The sequence below is a fragment of the Emericellopsis cladophorae genome, assembly GCF_022114955.1.
Source record: "Emericellopsis cladophorae strain MUM 19.33 chromosome Unknown NODE_22_length_311439_cov_122_237611, whole genome shotgun sequence".
In the NCBI taxonomy this organism is placed as follows: Eukaryota; Fungi; Ascomycota; class Sordariomycetes; order Hypocreales; family Bionectriaceae; genus Emericellopsis; species Emericellopsis cladophorae.
Genome location: NW_026250947.1, coordinates 78,754 through 93,226, shown reverse-complemented (window position 1 = coordinate 93,226; position 14,473 = coordinate 78,754). Strand labels below are relative to the sequence as shown.

General features: G+C 55.2%; 8 protein-coding genes across 8 annotated transcripts; 4 read left to right on the top strand and 4 right to left on the bottom strand.

Annotated features, from left to right (window-relative positions):
- Nucleotides 1-966: 966 nt before the first annotated feature.
- On the top strand, nt 967-3,321 carry J7T54_002251 (6-phosphofructo-2-kinase 1; the record flags this gene model as incomplete). Its single annotated transcript, XM_051506425.1, has 3 exons — nt 967-991; nt 1,204-1,489; nt 1,581-3,321. The coding sequence occupies 3 exons, from the start codon at nt 967-969 to the stop codon at nt 3,319-3,321; spliced, it is 2,052 nt and encodes a 683-aa protein (XP_051362215.1).
- A 658-nt stretch (nt 3,322-3,979) lies between these two features.
- J7T54_002250 (U3 small nucleolar RNA associated protein) lies at nt 3,980-5,320 on the bottom strand (the record flags this gene model as incomplete). The annotated part of the gene is made up of 1 exon (XM_051506424.1): nt 3,980-5,320. The coding sequence occupies one exon, from the start codon at nt 5,318-5,320 to the stop codon at nt 3,980-3,982; it is 1,341 nt and encodes a 446-aa protein (XP_051362214.1).
- Nucleotides 5,321-5,731: 411 nt separating this feature from the next.
- On the top strand, nt 5,732-6,882 carry J7T54_002249 (DNA-directed RNA polymerase II subunit-like protein; the record flags this gene model as incomplete). Its single annotated transcript, XM_051506423.1, has 3 exons — nt 5,732-5,791; nt 5,844-6,412; nt 6,468-6,882. The coding sequence occupies 3 exons, from the start codon at nt 5,732-5,734 to the stop codon at nt 6,880-6,882; spliced, it is 1,044 nt and encodes a 347-aa protein (XP_051362213.1).
- Nucleotides 6,883-7,329: 447 nt separating this feature from the next.
- J7T54_002248 (Mitochondrial dicarboxylate transporter-like protein) lies at nt 7,330-8,297 on the bottom strand (the record flags this gene model as incomplete). The annotated part of the gene is made up of 2 exons (XM_051506422.1): nt 7,330-8,003; nt 8,144-8,297. 2 exons carry the CDS (start codon nt 8,295-8,297, stop codon nt 7,330-7,332), a joined length of 828 nt encoding a protein of 275 aa, XP_051362212.1.
- Nucleotides 8,298-8,711: 414 nt separating this feature from the next.
- J7T54_002247 (Phenylalanine--tRNA ligase-like protein) lies at nt 8,712-10,115 on the top strand (the record flags this gene model as incomplete). Its single annotated transcript, XM_051506421.1, has 1 exon — nt 8,712-10,115. The coding sequence occupies one exon, from the start codon at nt 8,712-8,714 to the stop codon at nt 10,113-10,115; it is 1,404 nt and encodes a 467-aa protein (XP_051362211.1).
- A 1,787-nt stretch (nt 10,116-11,902) lies between these two features.
- Nucleotides 11,903-12,661, top strand: J7T54_002246 (Calcipressin-like protein; the record flags this gene model as incomplete). The annotated part of the gene is made up of 1 exon (XM_051506420.1): nt 11,903-12,661. One exon carries the CDS (start codon nt 11,903-11,905, stop codon nt 12,659-12,661), a length of 759 nt encoding a protein of 252 aa, XP_051362210.1.
- Nucleotides 12,662-12,928: 267 nt separating this feature from the next.
- Nucleotides 12,929-13,593, bottom strand: J7T54_002245 (uncharacterized protein; the record flags this gene model as incomplete). The annotated part of the gene is made up of 2 exons (XM_051506418.1): nt 12,929-13,222; nt 13,447-13,593. 2 exons carry the CDS (start codon nt 13,591-13,593, stop codon nt 12,929-12,931), a joined length of 441 nt encoding a protein of 146 aa, XP_051362209.1.
- An 87-nt stretch (nt 13,594-13,680) lies between these two features.
- Nucleotides 13,681-14,370, bottom strand: J7T54_002244 (uncharacterized protein; the record flags this gene model as incomplete). The annotated part of the gene is made up of 1 exon (XM_051506417.1): nt 13,681-14,370. One exon carries the CDS (start codon nt 14,368-14,370, stop codon nt 13,681-13,683), a length of 690 nt encoding a protein of 229 aa, XP_051362208.1.
- Nucleotides 14,371-14,473: the final 103 nt, after the last annotated feature.

The following is a 14,473-nucleotide window of genomic DNA, read 5'->3' as shown; positions in this document are numbered from 1 at the left end:
ACGCCTCAGGCTGCTCTCCTGTACGTGCTTTTACCCAGTAGATCGCGCCTAGTTTCAGCAATGATTCGTTTGCGGCGAAATTGGGGGTGCTCCAGTCAGGCGGCGCGGAGACCGGTGGCCGTTCTGAAAAAGTGTGTAAGAAGATATGGTAAAGCCTCACACGGGACATTCTGCCGCCTGCCTGTGCTTCCGCACATATCAAGGCACGTAAATATCTGGGCAGGCAGGTCCCCTTTGTAGAGACCGAGTTCATCTTCTCTGATTCTGTAGTCTCGTCTGCCAACTTCCGCCTTCTGGTCTTTTCCTTGTCCATCGAAACTCCATTTCGCAGAGTGTAGCGAGACACGAGCGGGATTCGGGCCATCGGCCGAGTCGCATTCGAGTCAGAACAACAAACCTCCTGAATACCGGGCATCCGCCAGACTCTCTCCGCCTTGAAGTTCATTTACTTCTGCTCATCGTCCACCGCCGCAAATTGACCGAAAAGCTTCCACACAGTCCGCCTAATTGACATTGCGTCACAAAGGTACGCACAGGTTTTCTCGCTCCTTTGCGGCGACATCGTCTGATGCGACCGCTTGACAGAGTTCAGCCTCGTTGCACATCTGCGTCTTCTGACTCTGCTGGGAGGAAACCTACGAATAGCGAATCCGACATCGCACACGCAGTGGCTGGCTGCGCAGCACAGGCTGCAGCCAGCATACCTGCCCTCCCACCCACCTGCCGGGCCCCTGCACTGCGCAGCACGCCCTATTCAGGGTCTTGCCCCTGCTAGCCTGCTGAACCCCTGTCGGTCAAGAGCTTCTGACCAATCACGCGCGGCTATTTGACTTGTTGAGTGAGGGCCGTACATAGAGCGGTACCTTCGACACCCGCTTTGACGCACCAAGCTCACAGGTACCGGTCCACAAGCGCACCCTGACCTCATCGAGCCCTCGGCGCGACTAGACTAGACCCAAAAGAAAGATGCCTTCCACGGTCTTACTCCAAGGTGTGTGAATTCCCTTTTGCGAGATATTAGGTTGGGTCCGGCTGGCCAACAAACACCACGCTCCTTCCATTCCATCCCTCTATTTTACATTTTTGTTTTCTCAATAATCTCGTCCAACCTCGCTTTCAACTTTCACGATACAGTACCACTTACTACCTGACACCTCCTTGCGACGCTATCCTTGTCGCCACATCACTGAACAGCTCTTCCAGATTTCTCCTTCCCCAAAGCCAAGCAGTCAGCGCTGGCGAAGAAGACTGTCATGAGTGGCCACCTCGGTCAAAATCCGTCTAAGCCCTCCTCGCCTTCTAAGACCTTCGAATCTTCCGAACAACATGGCTTTCTTCCGCCTCCCGCGGTGATTACCTCTCATCCACAGCAACTCCAGCCAGCCATGGCGTCTGCGATGCGCGCCACCAGCGGCAGCGCAATACACGACCTCACCGAAACGCCGAACGCGCGCAGCGTCAACTCTACAGCGCCCAGTTCGCCTCGCATGTGAGCGTCCTTCCCCCTAGGACGATGCTGTGTCACTCTTATGCACACACCGTCGAATTTTAACGGACTGCGCTGACAATAGCTCTCACAGTCCTCCTCTGCGTCAAAACTCCGGTACACAGACGCCTCGAGTGCGTCCACACGCGACAACGCTGAACATCCCGGGCATGACCCGTTCCAAGGTGTCACCGGACGGCCGAATTCCCCAACGCGACGTGGCGGCCAAACTGGTCATTGTCATGGTCGGTCTTCCAGCACGGGGAAAGTCATACATTACCAAGAAGTTGCAGCGCTACCTTTCCTGGCAACAACACGAGTCGCGAATTTTCAACGTCGGTAATCGGAGACGTATCGCCACTGGAAGAAAGGCTTCTGTGCATCCCAAGCTTGCACCAGAGCGAGCATGTCTCGACCCGCCTGTCGAGGCTGCGGCTATACTTCTCAATGGCCTCCCGCGATCCAACGGCTCGTCAGCGTTCGCCGAGCCACCAGGGTTTGATCTGAATGGGCGTTTCAACAGGGAAGAAAAGAGAAAGACGCAAGATGCAGAAATGCATGAGGAAGAGGATGAGGACCAATCTGCTCAGTTTTTTGATCCTAAGAACGAGAAAGCTGCCGCCATGCGGGAGCAGGTGGCAATGGATACGCTGGACGAGCTGCTCGACTATCTCCTGGACGGAGGTGGCTCGGTAGGGATTCTCGACGCCACTAACAGCACCATTGCTCGCCGCCAGCGCATTGTGGACCACGTGAAGGAGCGGGAGCCGAAACTTGGCATCCTGTTTATTGAGAGTATTTGCACCGACGAGACCCTGCTCGAGGCCAACATGCGCCTCAAGCTATCTGGACCAGACTACCGTGATAAGGATCCGGTCAAATCTCTTGCTGATTTCAAGGCCCGTGTCGAAGCCTACGCCAGCGCTTACGAGGAGCTGGGCGAGTATGAGGAAAAACGGGATTTTCAGTACATCCAGATGGTTGACGTCGGCCGCAAGCTCATTCAGCACCGATTGACTGGATTTCTCAGCAACGGGATTGCAACCTATCTTGGTAGCTTCAATCTCTCGCCCCGCCAGATCTGGATTACTCGCCACGGCCAAAGTATGGATAATGAGCTTGGCAACTTGGGTGGTAACTCGCCGCTGACCGAGCGAGGGCACTGCTACGGCCAAGCGTTGTACAGGTTCATCACAATGAAGCGCCAAGAATGGCTTATTGAGCAGAAGAACAAGCTCGCACAGGCATCCTTCCCACCGGTTCCTGGCGACAACACTCCCCCATATCCGGACAGCAACCGTGAACTAGACGAGAAGAACTTTTGCGTATGGACTTCCATGCTCCGGCGCAGTGTGGAGACTGCTGAATACTTTGATGCCGACGACGACTACGACGTCAAGAATTGGGAGATGCTCAACGAACTGAATACGGGCCAGTTCGAAGGCATGACCTATGCAGAGATTGCAAAGAAGTATCCGCAGGAGTACAAAAAACGAGCTGCCGACAAGCTCAACTACATCTACCCTGGCGTGGGCGGCGAGGGCTACCTCCAGGTTATCAGCCGGTTGCGAGACATGGTGCGCGAAGTTGAACGCATCACCGACCACGTCCTCATTGTGGGGCACCGATCTGTCTGCCGTGTGCTCATGGCTTACTTTATGGACCTCACACGGGAGGACATCACCGACATGGATGTCCCTCTTGGTATGCTGTACGCGATTGAGCCTAAGCCGTACGGCATTGCCTTCCACGCCTATCGCTACAATGAGGAGCTGAGCACCTTCGACGAGCTCCCCAACTACAAGCCACAGAAGGCTGCCCGTGGCAGCGTCTAAATTGTGCCGATATCCCGCATCCCCCCAATCTTTTGACATGACTATTGTACACACGACAGCGGATTTTGACACCACGAATAAGACGGCGTTGAACGGAATTGATACCAGTGGACACACCCGGCACATGCGAGTACCGGGGGTCCAAATGTCTTGCTTTGTTCATTGCTTTTTTTTTCTTTTTCTTTTTTTTTCTTTTTGCTTTTCATGATTTCGTACGTGAGCGCGACGGAACAAGGGCGTACATACGGATGGCGGCGTTTGGATCGATTTGTTGAGTCTAATGAGACGAAACGGCCGATGGAGTACGTTCTGATTGTTTGTAATTCAGGAGGGATCTGGAGTTGCACCTCTCATCTCCTGACACTATGGCGGCCATCTCGCCGACGAATGGACCGATGGAGTTTTTGCATTTCTGTTCGACAGTCACAGCACAGGCGTTTGGAAGACGGAGTGGCTCCCTCCAGAGGACTCAAAAGGGCGACTATAGAGATGATTTGTACCCCCAACGCCAGGAACTGAGTGACAAGTCTAATGAACACTGGATAAACCAATTGTGGAATGACAGAGGTTGATTAAACCATATCTGCCTGAGTAATGTGACCCTAACCGAACGCCATGCCATGCAGTTGATAACACTGTCTGTTCCCGCACATCCATTCTACTTCTCCTTTGCCAGGATCATCTTTTCTCTCTCACTCTTCCTCCGCTCGAATTGCTTCTTGGAATGCCTGCGCTCATTCTCCTCCTTCCTCTTGATGCTCTTGATCTCCTGGCCCTTGATTTCGGCGGCCTTCTTCACCACCTTGGGGACATGCCTGTGCCTCTTGATGCGTCGAATCTCGGGCATGTGCTCGTAGCGCTTGGTCAGTGCGTCGCTGTACTCCAGGGCCTGTCGTTGCCTGGCGGTCTTGACGCCCTCACGCGACGATGCGTTGGCCCTCCAGAGACGGATGTTGCCGTCGTCGGAGCCGGAGAGAACGTAGCGGGCATCCGGTGTCCACTTGGCTGCCATGACGCGCTGCATGCGCTTGGTGTGGTACACGTCTCGCGAGTGGCCGCGGTCCCTGTTCCACAGGCGCACGGTGCGGTCCCACGAAGCGGAGACGAGTTCCTCGCCAGTGGGGGAGAACTCGACGTCCATGACGGCCGCGACGTGGTCCTTAAACACGTTGCGCGCGCGATCCATCTTGCGCATATCAAAGAGGTACATATTGTGGTCCTCGCTTGCGCAGACAAAGTTGAAGGCTTCCATGGGTGACCAGGCAATGTGATTGGCAGCAAAGGTGAGAATCGTCTTGGCGACGGGCGTCGATGTGCGGAGGTCGTAGATGACCAGAGAGCGGTCGTTGGAGCAGGACGCCAGCACCGACGTCTCGACCTGGTTGAAAGCCACGTTTGTGATAGTGTCGGTGGCCGTGGGCCACTTGAGAACCTCTGGGGCCGCGGTGTGGCGCTCGAGGTCGTAGATGGACACCACACTCGAGGCGGCAGCAAAGGCGTTCTTGGACCGGTGGTGCGAGAGGGATGTGAATGCACCTGCGCCGAGCCAGGACGAGATCGGGGCCGAGCCGCTCTTTGTGTTGTAAGGGTCGTAGAGCTTGATTGATCGGTCCGCGGCGCATGTCAGTAGTTTCTGATCGCGTGTCCATTCCAAGCCCTTGACAATGTTCTCGTGTGCTGTGCCCGACCATATTTCCTCCGTCCGGTCGGTCAGGTCCCATACCTTGACCACGCCATCACCACTGCCGCTTGCAAATCGTTCCACGGAGTTGGGGTCTTTTGCGATGGAGTACACACCATCCACGTGTCCGCGACCGAGTTGTCCGATGAAGGGTGCTGCGTGCATGCGTTCCAGCTTCACGGCTGTCAGGGCGCGCTGGTACTCGCGTGCTCGTTCGAATGGGTGCAGCGCTGAGTCAAGGTTTCGAGGCACCTTCGCAGCGGCGGAGCCAGGGGGCTGATGCTCCGAAATGGAGCGACTGAGAGCCTTGATCTTCATGGCGGCGATGAGATTCGTCTGTCTTGTGAAGGCTCTCGACAAGTGTGGCTTCAATGTCCAGTGCTACTGATTGATGGCGGGGATTTTTTTTTCTTATCGGGCTTGGGAATCATGGAGATAAGGCATGATGAATAAGCAGTGCAGTTTGTGCCGCTAATGCAAGGGTGGGTCAGTTTTGTGCAGGATTGCGAATATGCTCCCAGACCACATCTCTACCTACAACTTACGAAGCTTTCAACTCTTGCTTGCCGATTCACGCACGCTTCTGGACGTTATCAAACAATCGAATCCAACTCCACACGCCCATCTGCAAGACCAGTGTATAGAACCGCCCCAACGAGAGACGCAGGACGAGCGCAGACAACGCGCTCCTTTCGCTAGGCACGCGCCAGTGCGCGCGCAACCTTCAGCATGGATGACTATGATATGATGGACGGGGCAGGCGACCAGCCTCAGGTCAAGATCTCAGGCGTATGAACCATCGGTGTTATTGTCTGTTCATTGCCTCTGACACCAGATTCAGGCCGACTCTACGCGCGTCGAGTTCCAGCTCTCCAAGACAAATCTTTCCTTTGCCAACTCGATCCGTCGCATCATCCAAGCCGAAGTGCCCACAATCGCCATCGACCTTGTCGAGGTCGAGGTCAACTCCTCCGTTCTCGCTGACGAGTTCATCGCCCATCGTCTGGGACTCATCCCGCTCGACTCCTCGACTGCGAATGAGCTCAACTTCACCCGTGACTGCGACTGCGAGCAGTACTGCGAACAATGCAGCGTGACGCTCACACTCAACGCCAAGTGCCAAAGTGACGAGATTATGAAGGTGTACGCCAGCGATCTTGTGGTTGACGGGCGGCATTCGAGCAACGTGGGGAAGCCGGTCATCACGGACCCTGATGGCTTGGGGTGTCTGATTGCCAAGCTTCGACGGGATCAGGAGCTGCGCTTGACATGTATTGCGAAGAAGGGTATCGCAAAGGAACACTCCAAATGGATGCCAACCTCGGCGGTTGGTTTCGAGTATGACCCGCACAACAAGCTGGCGCACACCGATCTTTGGTTTGAGAATGACACGGACCCCGCGGCGGAGTGGTGAGTGGTCGCTCAATGAACTCTTTTTGAAGAGTTCACAGACTGACAAGACCAGGCCCAAGAGCAAATACGCCGACTGGGAAGATCCGCCACAAGAGGGCGAACCATTCGACTATGATGCGACGCCGAACAAGTTCTACTTCGAGGTAGAAACAGCAGGTGGCATGCAGCCCAACCAGATTGTCATGTCCGGCATCGACGCGCTTATCTGGAAGCTCGGTGGCCTCTTGGTGGGTCTTGGCGTCAGAGAACCAGAAAGGGAAGCAGGCGCTGGCGGCTACGACGGCCCTCGTAGTCCGGACATGAACATGGACGGCGGGACGACGCCTTGGGGTCAGGATGGATACCAAACAGCCTACGGAGGCGGGGGCCAGACTGCGTACGGCGGTGGCGGTATGACTTCGTATGGTGGCGGCTATCAGACAGCATACGGTGGCAGGACTGACTATCAAGGCTCGAGCTGGCAATGAGCGGGGCGACACAGAGATATCTAGAAGAGAAAGAGGAATCAGCAGCATGAAATTCGTCTCAAGGGTGTTTATGAACGGGGAAAAGCAGAGCACATTTGGTAATCAAGGGGCGTTGAGAAGATAGCGCAAGCTTCAATTGAATCTGCTGTTTCGCAATAGCCCAAGCATGTACCTCGTCTATATCCGTCTATATGAAGGTGATAAGCAGAAAGAAAGCGTGGGCACAGAATCTAGATAACACCCACAACGCCGTGAAATGACAAATGCCTGACGACAACCGTCTGTCCGTCTATGCAAAAAATGCACATGTGCGCTTTAAACGGCCTTCTCATCATGACCTTGCACCTTTCTGTACATCTTACGGTGCATTTCCAGGAAAACAAATGTGCAAATGGTGTGTCTAAACTCGTCAGTATCGGTGTCGCGGATGGTGTAGGGAAAAGGTACTCACGGCCCGAGGCGTAGGAAACTGGGCACCCATCCCTTGAACACCCATCGGATGCCCTCCTGTTTTGAGATATCGGAGATGATGCCTGCAATGCCCTGCTTCCCACTGGCCGACATGACCCTGGTCTTAATCACGTCAATGGGGCTCGTCGCTGTCGCGGCCACCAGTCCAGCCAAGAAGCTTGCCGAGAAGTGTGTTGTCAAATTGTCCTTGAGCGGCGTATAGTCGAGGAGCATCCGCTTAAACACGTCGTAGCTGGCCAGTTGACTGGCCGTCATGACCGCGGCACGCGACGAGTTGGGCAGCCACCCGCGGAACCAGGAGGAGAAACCCTCCTCCCTGGCCATGCGCACCATGCCGTCGGCTGCGTGCTTGTAATTCCTCCTCTGCTCGGCCGGCAGCGAAGGGTCGTGCTGCATGCGAACGTTGAGCACGTCCGCAAAATTGCCCGCTATGCCACCAATGAACCCTGACGTCGACGCCATGGCGATTAGCAAGGGGAACGAGGGGTCCGAAGTGCCCGAACGAGCTTTCAACTCCTCGTATATGCCGAAGCGAGCGGTGGAGTAGGTGATTTGACGAAGAAGCGAAGCCGAGAGGCCATTGTACAGCCCCAGCACGCCGTCACTCTTGACGATGTTGACGAACGTGCCACTCATGTTCTTGGGTGCATCTGCCGTTCGCGTTTGCAAGCGAACCTACGTCGTCCGTCAGTACACGATCGCATGTGCGCTCACCAGCCTGCGTGCCGCGGCCATACCTTTACTGCAAGACGTTAGCCAGGTTCCGTGAATTGAGACGAAATGAACATACCAAGATCAAGAGGATGAGTGACGCAGGCGGCCATGCTGCTGGCACTCCCGCCGAACCAGAAGGGATACCGGATCGCCGACTGCTTCTTGCGCTGCTCGCGCTTCTCAACCTTGAGTGCCGCCTTGGGCGAATGGTCTGCTGTGGATGTGCTCATAGCGACGGCGGGTCCGTCAAGTCGGCTCGTCCGCTTCAATTGGCAAGCTCAAAGAAGTGCGCCATGCGAGAACTTCGTCTGGATGTGCAGAGCATAGGTAAGAGGAGCAGAGGCGCTTGGGGAGGTATTGGCGCACGAAGACGTAACGTCCTTGGCGTCTTCGGAATTGGAGAAAATATGACGATTTTACGTTGATTCGGTTCGGCGCGGGAGGAAGTTTGTCTGGCACCCGAAGCATGCCGCCAAGTATGCCTACCCTGCAGTTGGAGCGTCTCCAAATTATTCATGAAGCTTTCTTGCAGCGACGACACTGAGGGCTGCAAAGCACCGCGAACACCACATACAGGTTCTCCTCGACACTATTTCTACCTGGGCACCCGACGGTCCGCCCGTGTGCCAGCGATTTGGGCGACAATGAGGACCCAATTGGCGAGCGTGCGCCTATTGACGACGGGCGTCTCGCGAGGCGCGCTGCGAATTCGACCAGCGTATGCTTCACGAGCCTACTACTCCTCGGATCACAAGAAGAGCATTACCATCCAAGGCGCTGCCTACGAGACCGATCCGCAATGGTTCAACGTCCCATCTGCCGTGGCGGATGCCACATCGCGGCAGCTTCACCTCCAGAAAGATCACCCCATATCGATCACTCGTCAAATCATCGAATCATCGTTTCCGATACCGACGTTTAAGTACCACAGAACATTATCGCCCGTGGTCAGCACATACCAGAATTTTGACTCGCTCGGCTTTCCCAAAGATCACGTCGGGCGGGCGAAGAGCGACACATATTACATCAACGAGACGACTTTGCTCAGGACGCACACCAGTGCGCATCAAGCAGACACGTTCAGGGCCGACGAGAGTGATGGCTACCTGATTGCCGCAGATGTCTATCGGCGAGACGCTATTGACGCCTCGCACTACCCAGTATTTCACCAGATGGAGGGCGCCATGTCGTGGGACCGGACAAAGGTGCCGGATGGGGACGTTGCCAAAGCGGTGTGGAAGGACGTTGAGAAGCTGCCGAAACACAATATCAAAGTCGAGGACCCGCAGCCCGCGTGGAACGACAAGACGAACCCAATCCAGGACAAGCATCATTTGGTAGCCGAGGTGGAGGCAATTGGCTCCCATCTCAAGCGGTCGTTGGAAGCCATGGTCGTGGACCTGTTCACGCGGGCCAAGAGCGCGGCTCTCAAGGCGAACCCCGATTTCGTGGATGAACCGCTGCAGATGCGTTGGGTAGAGGCCTACTTCCCCTTCACCAGCCCGTCCTGGGAGCTAGAGGTGTACTACGCGGGCGACTGGCTGGAAGTGCTCGGGTGTGGTGTTGTCAAGCAGGAACTCTATATCAACGCTGGCGTGCCACACAAGCTTGGCTGGGCATTCGGCCTGGGCATTGATCGATTGGCGATGCTGCTGTTCAAAATTCCAGACATTCGACTTTTCTGGTCCCAAGATCCACGGTTCCTATCGCAGTTCACGGGCGTATCTGACTCACCGTCGTCCCTGAGTCGGTTTGTGCCATTCTCAAAGTACCCGCCGGCCCTGAGGGATGTGTCTTTCTGGCTGCCCAAGGATCGCGACTTCCACGAGAATGACTTTATGGAGGTGATACGGTCGATCGGGGGCGATGCCGTGGAGGAGGTCAAACTCTTTGACAGCTTCACGCACCCCAAGACCGGGGAGCAGAGTCGAGCGTACAACGTTGTGTACAGGAGCTGGGACCGGACTTTCACCAAAGAAGAGGCGAATGAGCTCCATGAGCAGGTCAGAGCGCAATTGATTGAAAAGCTTGGCCTGCGGATGCGGTAGCACTGCCCCAATGTACGAGTAGGGGTGTCACGATGTATCATCAACCTGTTTAAGAGTACGTATTGTTAGATCGAGGAGGCCTACTGAAGCATTGGAGTTGCGGGGTCGCCATGTACATTATTGAATGGGAGTCACCAGAAGTCTATTCGTACTCGCCCGGATGCTTGTTGTGGTTGTCCCAGCATCAGCGATACTCTTTGTTTTGGCCAGCCCCCTTTTTCGCCATGGCAGCAACCGGGTTAGCCAAAACTGACAACTAGGCGCGCTATCCAGAGGCCTCGCGAAAGGATTGAAAGCTCTGTACTTACTGCAAATCCCTGCCAGAGACGAGTCACCAAGCTTCACCGCTTTGGGAAATCTCCATTAGCCTAGAAATGAAGTTGCTCAGCCACGATGTGTTGCCTCCACTCAGACAGCCAAGGTCTGGGGGAAGGAGGAATGCATAGGTGCGGAGAGCAGCTAACAACCCCTCAGGAGTTTTTTTTGGATTCTGAACAACAGTTCAGCAAGAAGCAAGAGATGCGAGCAAAATCATCTGGGCCGGAGGAAGTGTAAAGGTTGGTGCACGACCTGAGGGATTGTAAAAGCTTAGCTGAGCCTCGGTATTCACACGTCAAAGCCAGGCACAACATGGAGAATGACGGGGTAGCCACGCAGTAGACTGATACGCAGACTGCAGTCCCGTGTGGGCGACCCGACGCTCCTAATCTGAATCGGTTGAAAGCCGAAAGACGGAGGCAGTTAAGCATAGCTCCTTAGTGAGTTTGATATCCGCCTGCCTGCATGCATGCACCGAGCGGTACAGACATCAATTGCAGCAGGGCTCTTACGAGCTTGTCATACTGTGGCTGAGGTCCCCGTCTCCAGGCTTGCTACAAGTGTCATCTTAGACATCAACCTGAATCGCATCGCCATCGTGCTTAGGCGGCAGGCTGAAGCATCATCCGGGAGGAGATGAACTGGTGACGTCGCATTAGCTCTTGAGCCAGACATATGTCTGCAGCTAGGCTGGCTGCTAATTACTCGTCAACCGCGCCTGGTGATGCGGCCAGGTGCGAGATACGCCGCATTATCCGTACGTAGAGTGACGTCCTTTGCCAAGACTGAGATCAAAGGGTGCGTGACGGATTCTGCCATTGGCAGTGACAGTGGATCCAGTACAAAGAGCAAGGTCACGGTGCTTCGGGCTTCAGCTTGCGGAAAAGACGCTGAGGCGTGGCTGAGCTTTCTGCCAGTCTGTACGGCATGACCCTGTTTGCAGTTGCTGGTGCGCAGGGACAATCAATGCCTGAACAAGTAATACGTAAAGCCCATGCCATTCTAGAAGTGACGGCGACAAGTTGATCAAAGCGCAAACGGACGGCCAGACATGGACACAGCCTCGTATGACTTCTCAGTGGCCAGGCCAGACTCTCCAGGGACTGATACGGCGCCTCCGGGGGGACTTGAGGCGCGCCTCCTTGAGTGGGTCGACGAATGGCTGAGCCCAGCCGGATTGGCTGGCGCAGCGTGTCTCGCCTCTTGGCTTCTGTCCGTCGCGACACTGCCGCCTCCAACCGCCAGCCCCTCCATCCGTTGTCCGGAAGGTATCTTATAGCCACGACTTCATCCTATCCTTCCAATTTCCTTTCTCATACAACTGCTTCTAACCCTCTGACCCATCCTCGAGAAACATATACAACAGTCGCCCGTTTGTAAAGTGCAGCATCATACGTTGCTTCCACGAAAGTATATCTCGGAACTTCAGCACGCAGCCGGCGTCTATCTGACACACACCACAATCAATCATGGAGCCCACAGCAACAAGACCCTCGCGCTCCTCGTCTTCCGGATCGCGCAAATCCGACCTCTCCCTCGATCTGTCAAATTTGCCTCCTCTACAACCGCCGACGCCCCCTTCCAATACACTGCTCCTGACGAACCTCGACAACGTCGCCATCTTCACCCCCGATAACCTCGCCACCATCCGCAACCTAATCTCCGCCTCGGCCTTCATCCACGCATTCGCCCCTCTCAAGTCGTTTAGGAGGATAGTCGTATCCTTTTTCGATGTGGAAAGCGCCATCAAAGTCAGGAAATTGTGGGATGGCGAGATGATCCTTGGCGAGAAGTGCAAAATCTACTTTGGTATGGACACGCCCATCAAGACCAAGGACGAGCATCTTGCTCTCCCCGACGCCGGTAAACTCTTCTTCATCAGCCCCCCTCCGAGCCCCCCACACGGCTGGGAGATGAAGATGGAGGATGCGCCGAATAAACTCGTCCACGCAGACGACTTGGCTGCTGCGCTGTCCAAATTGCACCACCACGCGCCGCCCCAGGCCGATGACACTCCTGTTCACGAGTCGCCCGTGACGCCTGATGGCGGTGTCCCCAAAATGAGGAGTCGGAGCTCGACGTTGATCTACCAACCTGAGCAGAAGGACAGCCCGCATATGCCCGCTGTCGTCGTGGAAGACATGACTGACGACCTGGAGCTCAAGGATGAGAAACCAATTCTGGCTCACACGGCGCGGCCGCCCGTGGAGCTGATGCATGATGCCTAGGTGTGCGCACCGCTGTGTCTATTTTGTGCTGGCGTTTGGAATGGAGATGGCTGCCATGGAGCATTCCGGACTGGAGTTTGAGTTCACCAACAGGAAAAGAGCATCAATCGTTGTACATTAGTCTCGTTCTCTCGGGTATTACGGTTCATAGCGTTGCGCAAACTGGGTTACAATGGCAATATAATGATGGAAACATCCAATCCGTCCCATTACCTCCCGTCCAAACAACCTCTGGTGAATTCCACACGCCAGATAGATTTGATCTTTTCACAACAGTCCCTGAAGACCTTGCTCGCCAGGCCTCGCGAGCTCGCCCAGTCTACGCGCTGCAATCTTCTTCCACGGATACAGGAGATTACTAACCAACAGCAACGCCATAAGCACCATGAGCGTGGCTATTACGGTCTTGATACTTCGCATTGGCGAACCGCTTGGGCCAAAGACCGACATCTCGGTCATCTTACCGATGGCCGGTGTATATTGGAACTCAAACTTGGAAGAGTGACCAATGCCGCCCAGATGTTGGGACCGGACCATTTCGTGGGCGTAGGCGATGAATCTCTGCAACGTTGCTGGTCAGCGACGTGTGGCATCAAAAGGGGCCAATGGCACAATACCGCATCTCTCCGACGCTGCCTCGTGTCGGGCAGATATCCATAGATTATTCTCGTGCTCATGAGCAGCAGACACTGCACCCCCGCCAAACAGCAATAATACAAGCTTGGACGGTCAATGTGCAGAGTCGCAGCCAATGCATCACCGTTGACGCGGTATGCCAGAGCCACGAGGTACTCCCTACTGGCGTACAGCGGAGGCACGTTGACCTGCGCCGTGAGAATGTTGTTGGCTATGATCCGTGAGTTTCTGGATGGATCGAGCTCCGACTTCACCACAGGCTCCATCATGGCCTTGGCTCGCTCGGGCGTGTCCATCCACCCGACAGGTGTGCCCATAACTTAGCCGATCCAGCGCCACAGGGCCAGGTAATCTGTAATCTGCCGCTCGCTGAGAAAGATGCCCTATCTGGTCAGTGAGAGGTACACTAGCGCGGTCGAGTGCGCGTCAATGGTGCCGTTTTGGTGCAAGTCGTAGATAGACACACCCCATTTCGTAGTGTCGTAGTATCCCGGCCTTTCCTTGGCCAGCTGTATGATACGACAGCGGACCGTGGCGTGAAGCAGACGCACGCGGACGGAGGAAACGTAGCCACTGCCGCCGGGCTTGACGACATCGAGAGACTCGATACATTCGATAAAGTGCTGTGAGGTCTCGAGGAGTCGACGGCGAGTCACGTTGACGCCGAAGCCGCCGGTGCGGGCTAGGGGTTCGACGACACGCCAGGCTGGCATGCCCCCGAGTAGGGAGTTGAGGAGAAGCTGCGTATGCTTGTCAATTCTGACGATGGCGATACTGTGGACTACGTAGCTTACACCAAGAATAGCTTGCCCATGGTACCGTTTGATGACTCGTTGTCCTCGTTCTATCTGCTCCCAATCCACCCAGTCCGGGATATCGGTTATCTCATGGTAGAGCTTGTTCAAGATTGCGTCCTTCTCACAGTGCTCGAGGAGAAGTCCGTATAGATCCCTCTGGCCCATGGGGCATTCCTGTCCATTGTTTTGAACAGGGGGCGAGAAGGAGTCGATTCTGACAATGGTCTCAGATGCGAGCGTATCATAGGTATAGACTCTTCCGGAGCTCAAAGGCATCGGGATGCTGGGCCGTTCAGATGAACTTGTGGCCGTAGGTCTCGCCTGCCGTACCAAGGTCTTGATTGGGAAGACACATTGTGCAGTGAAGCCAAGTAAGGAG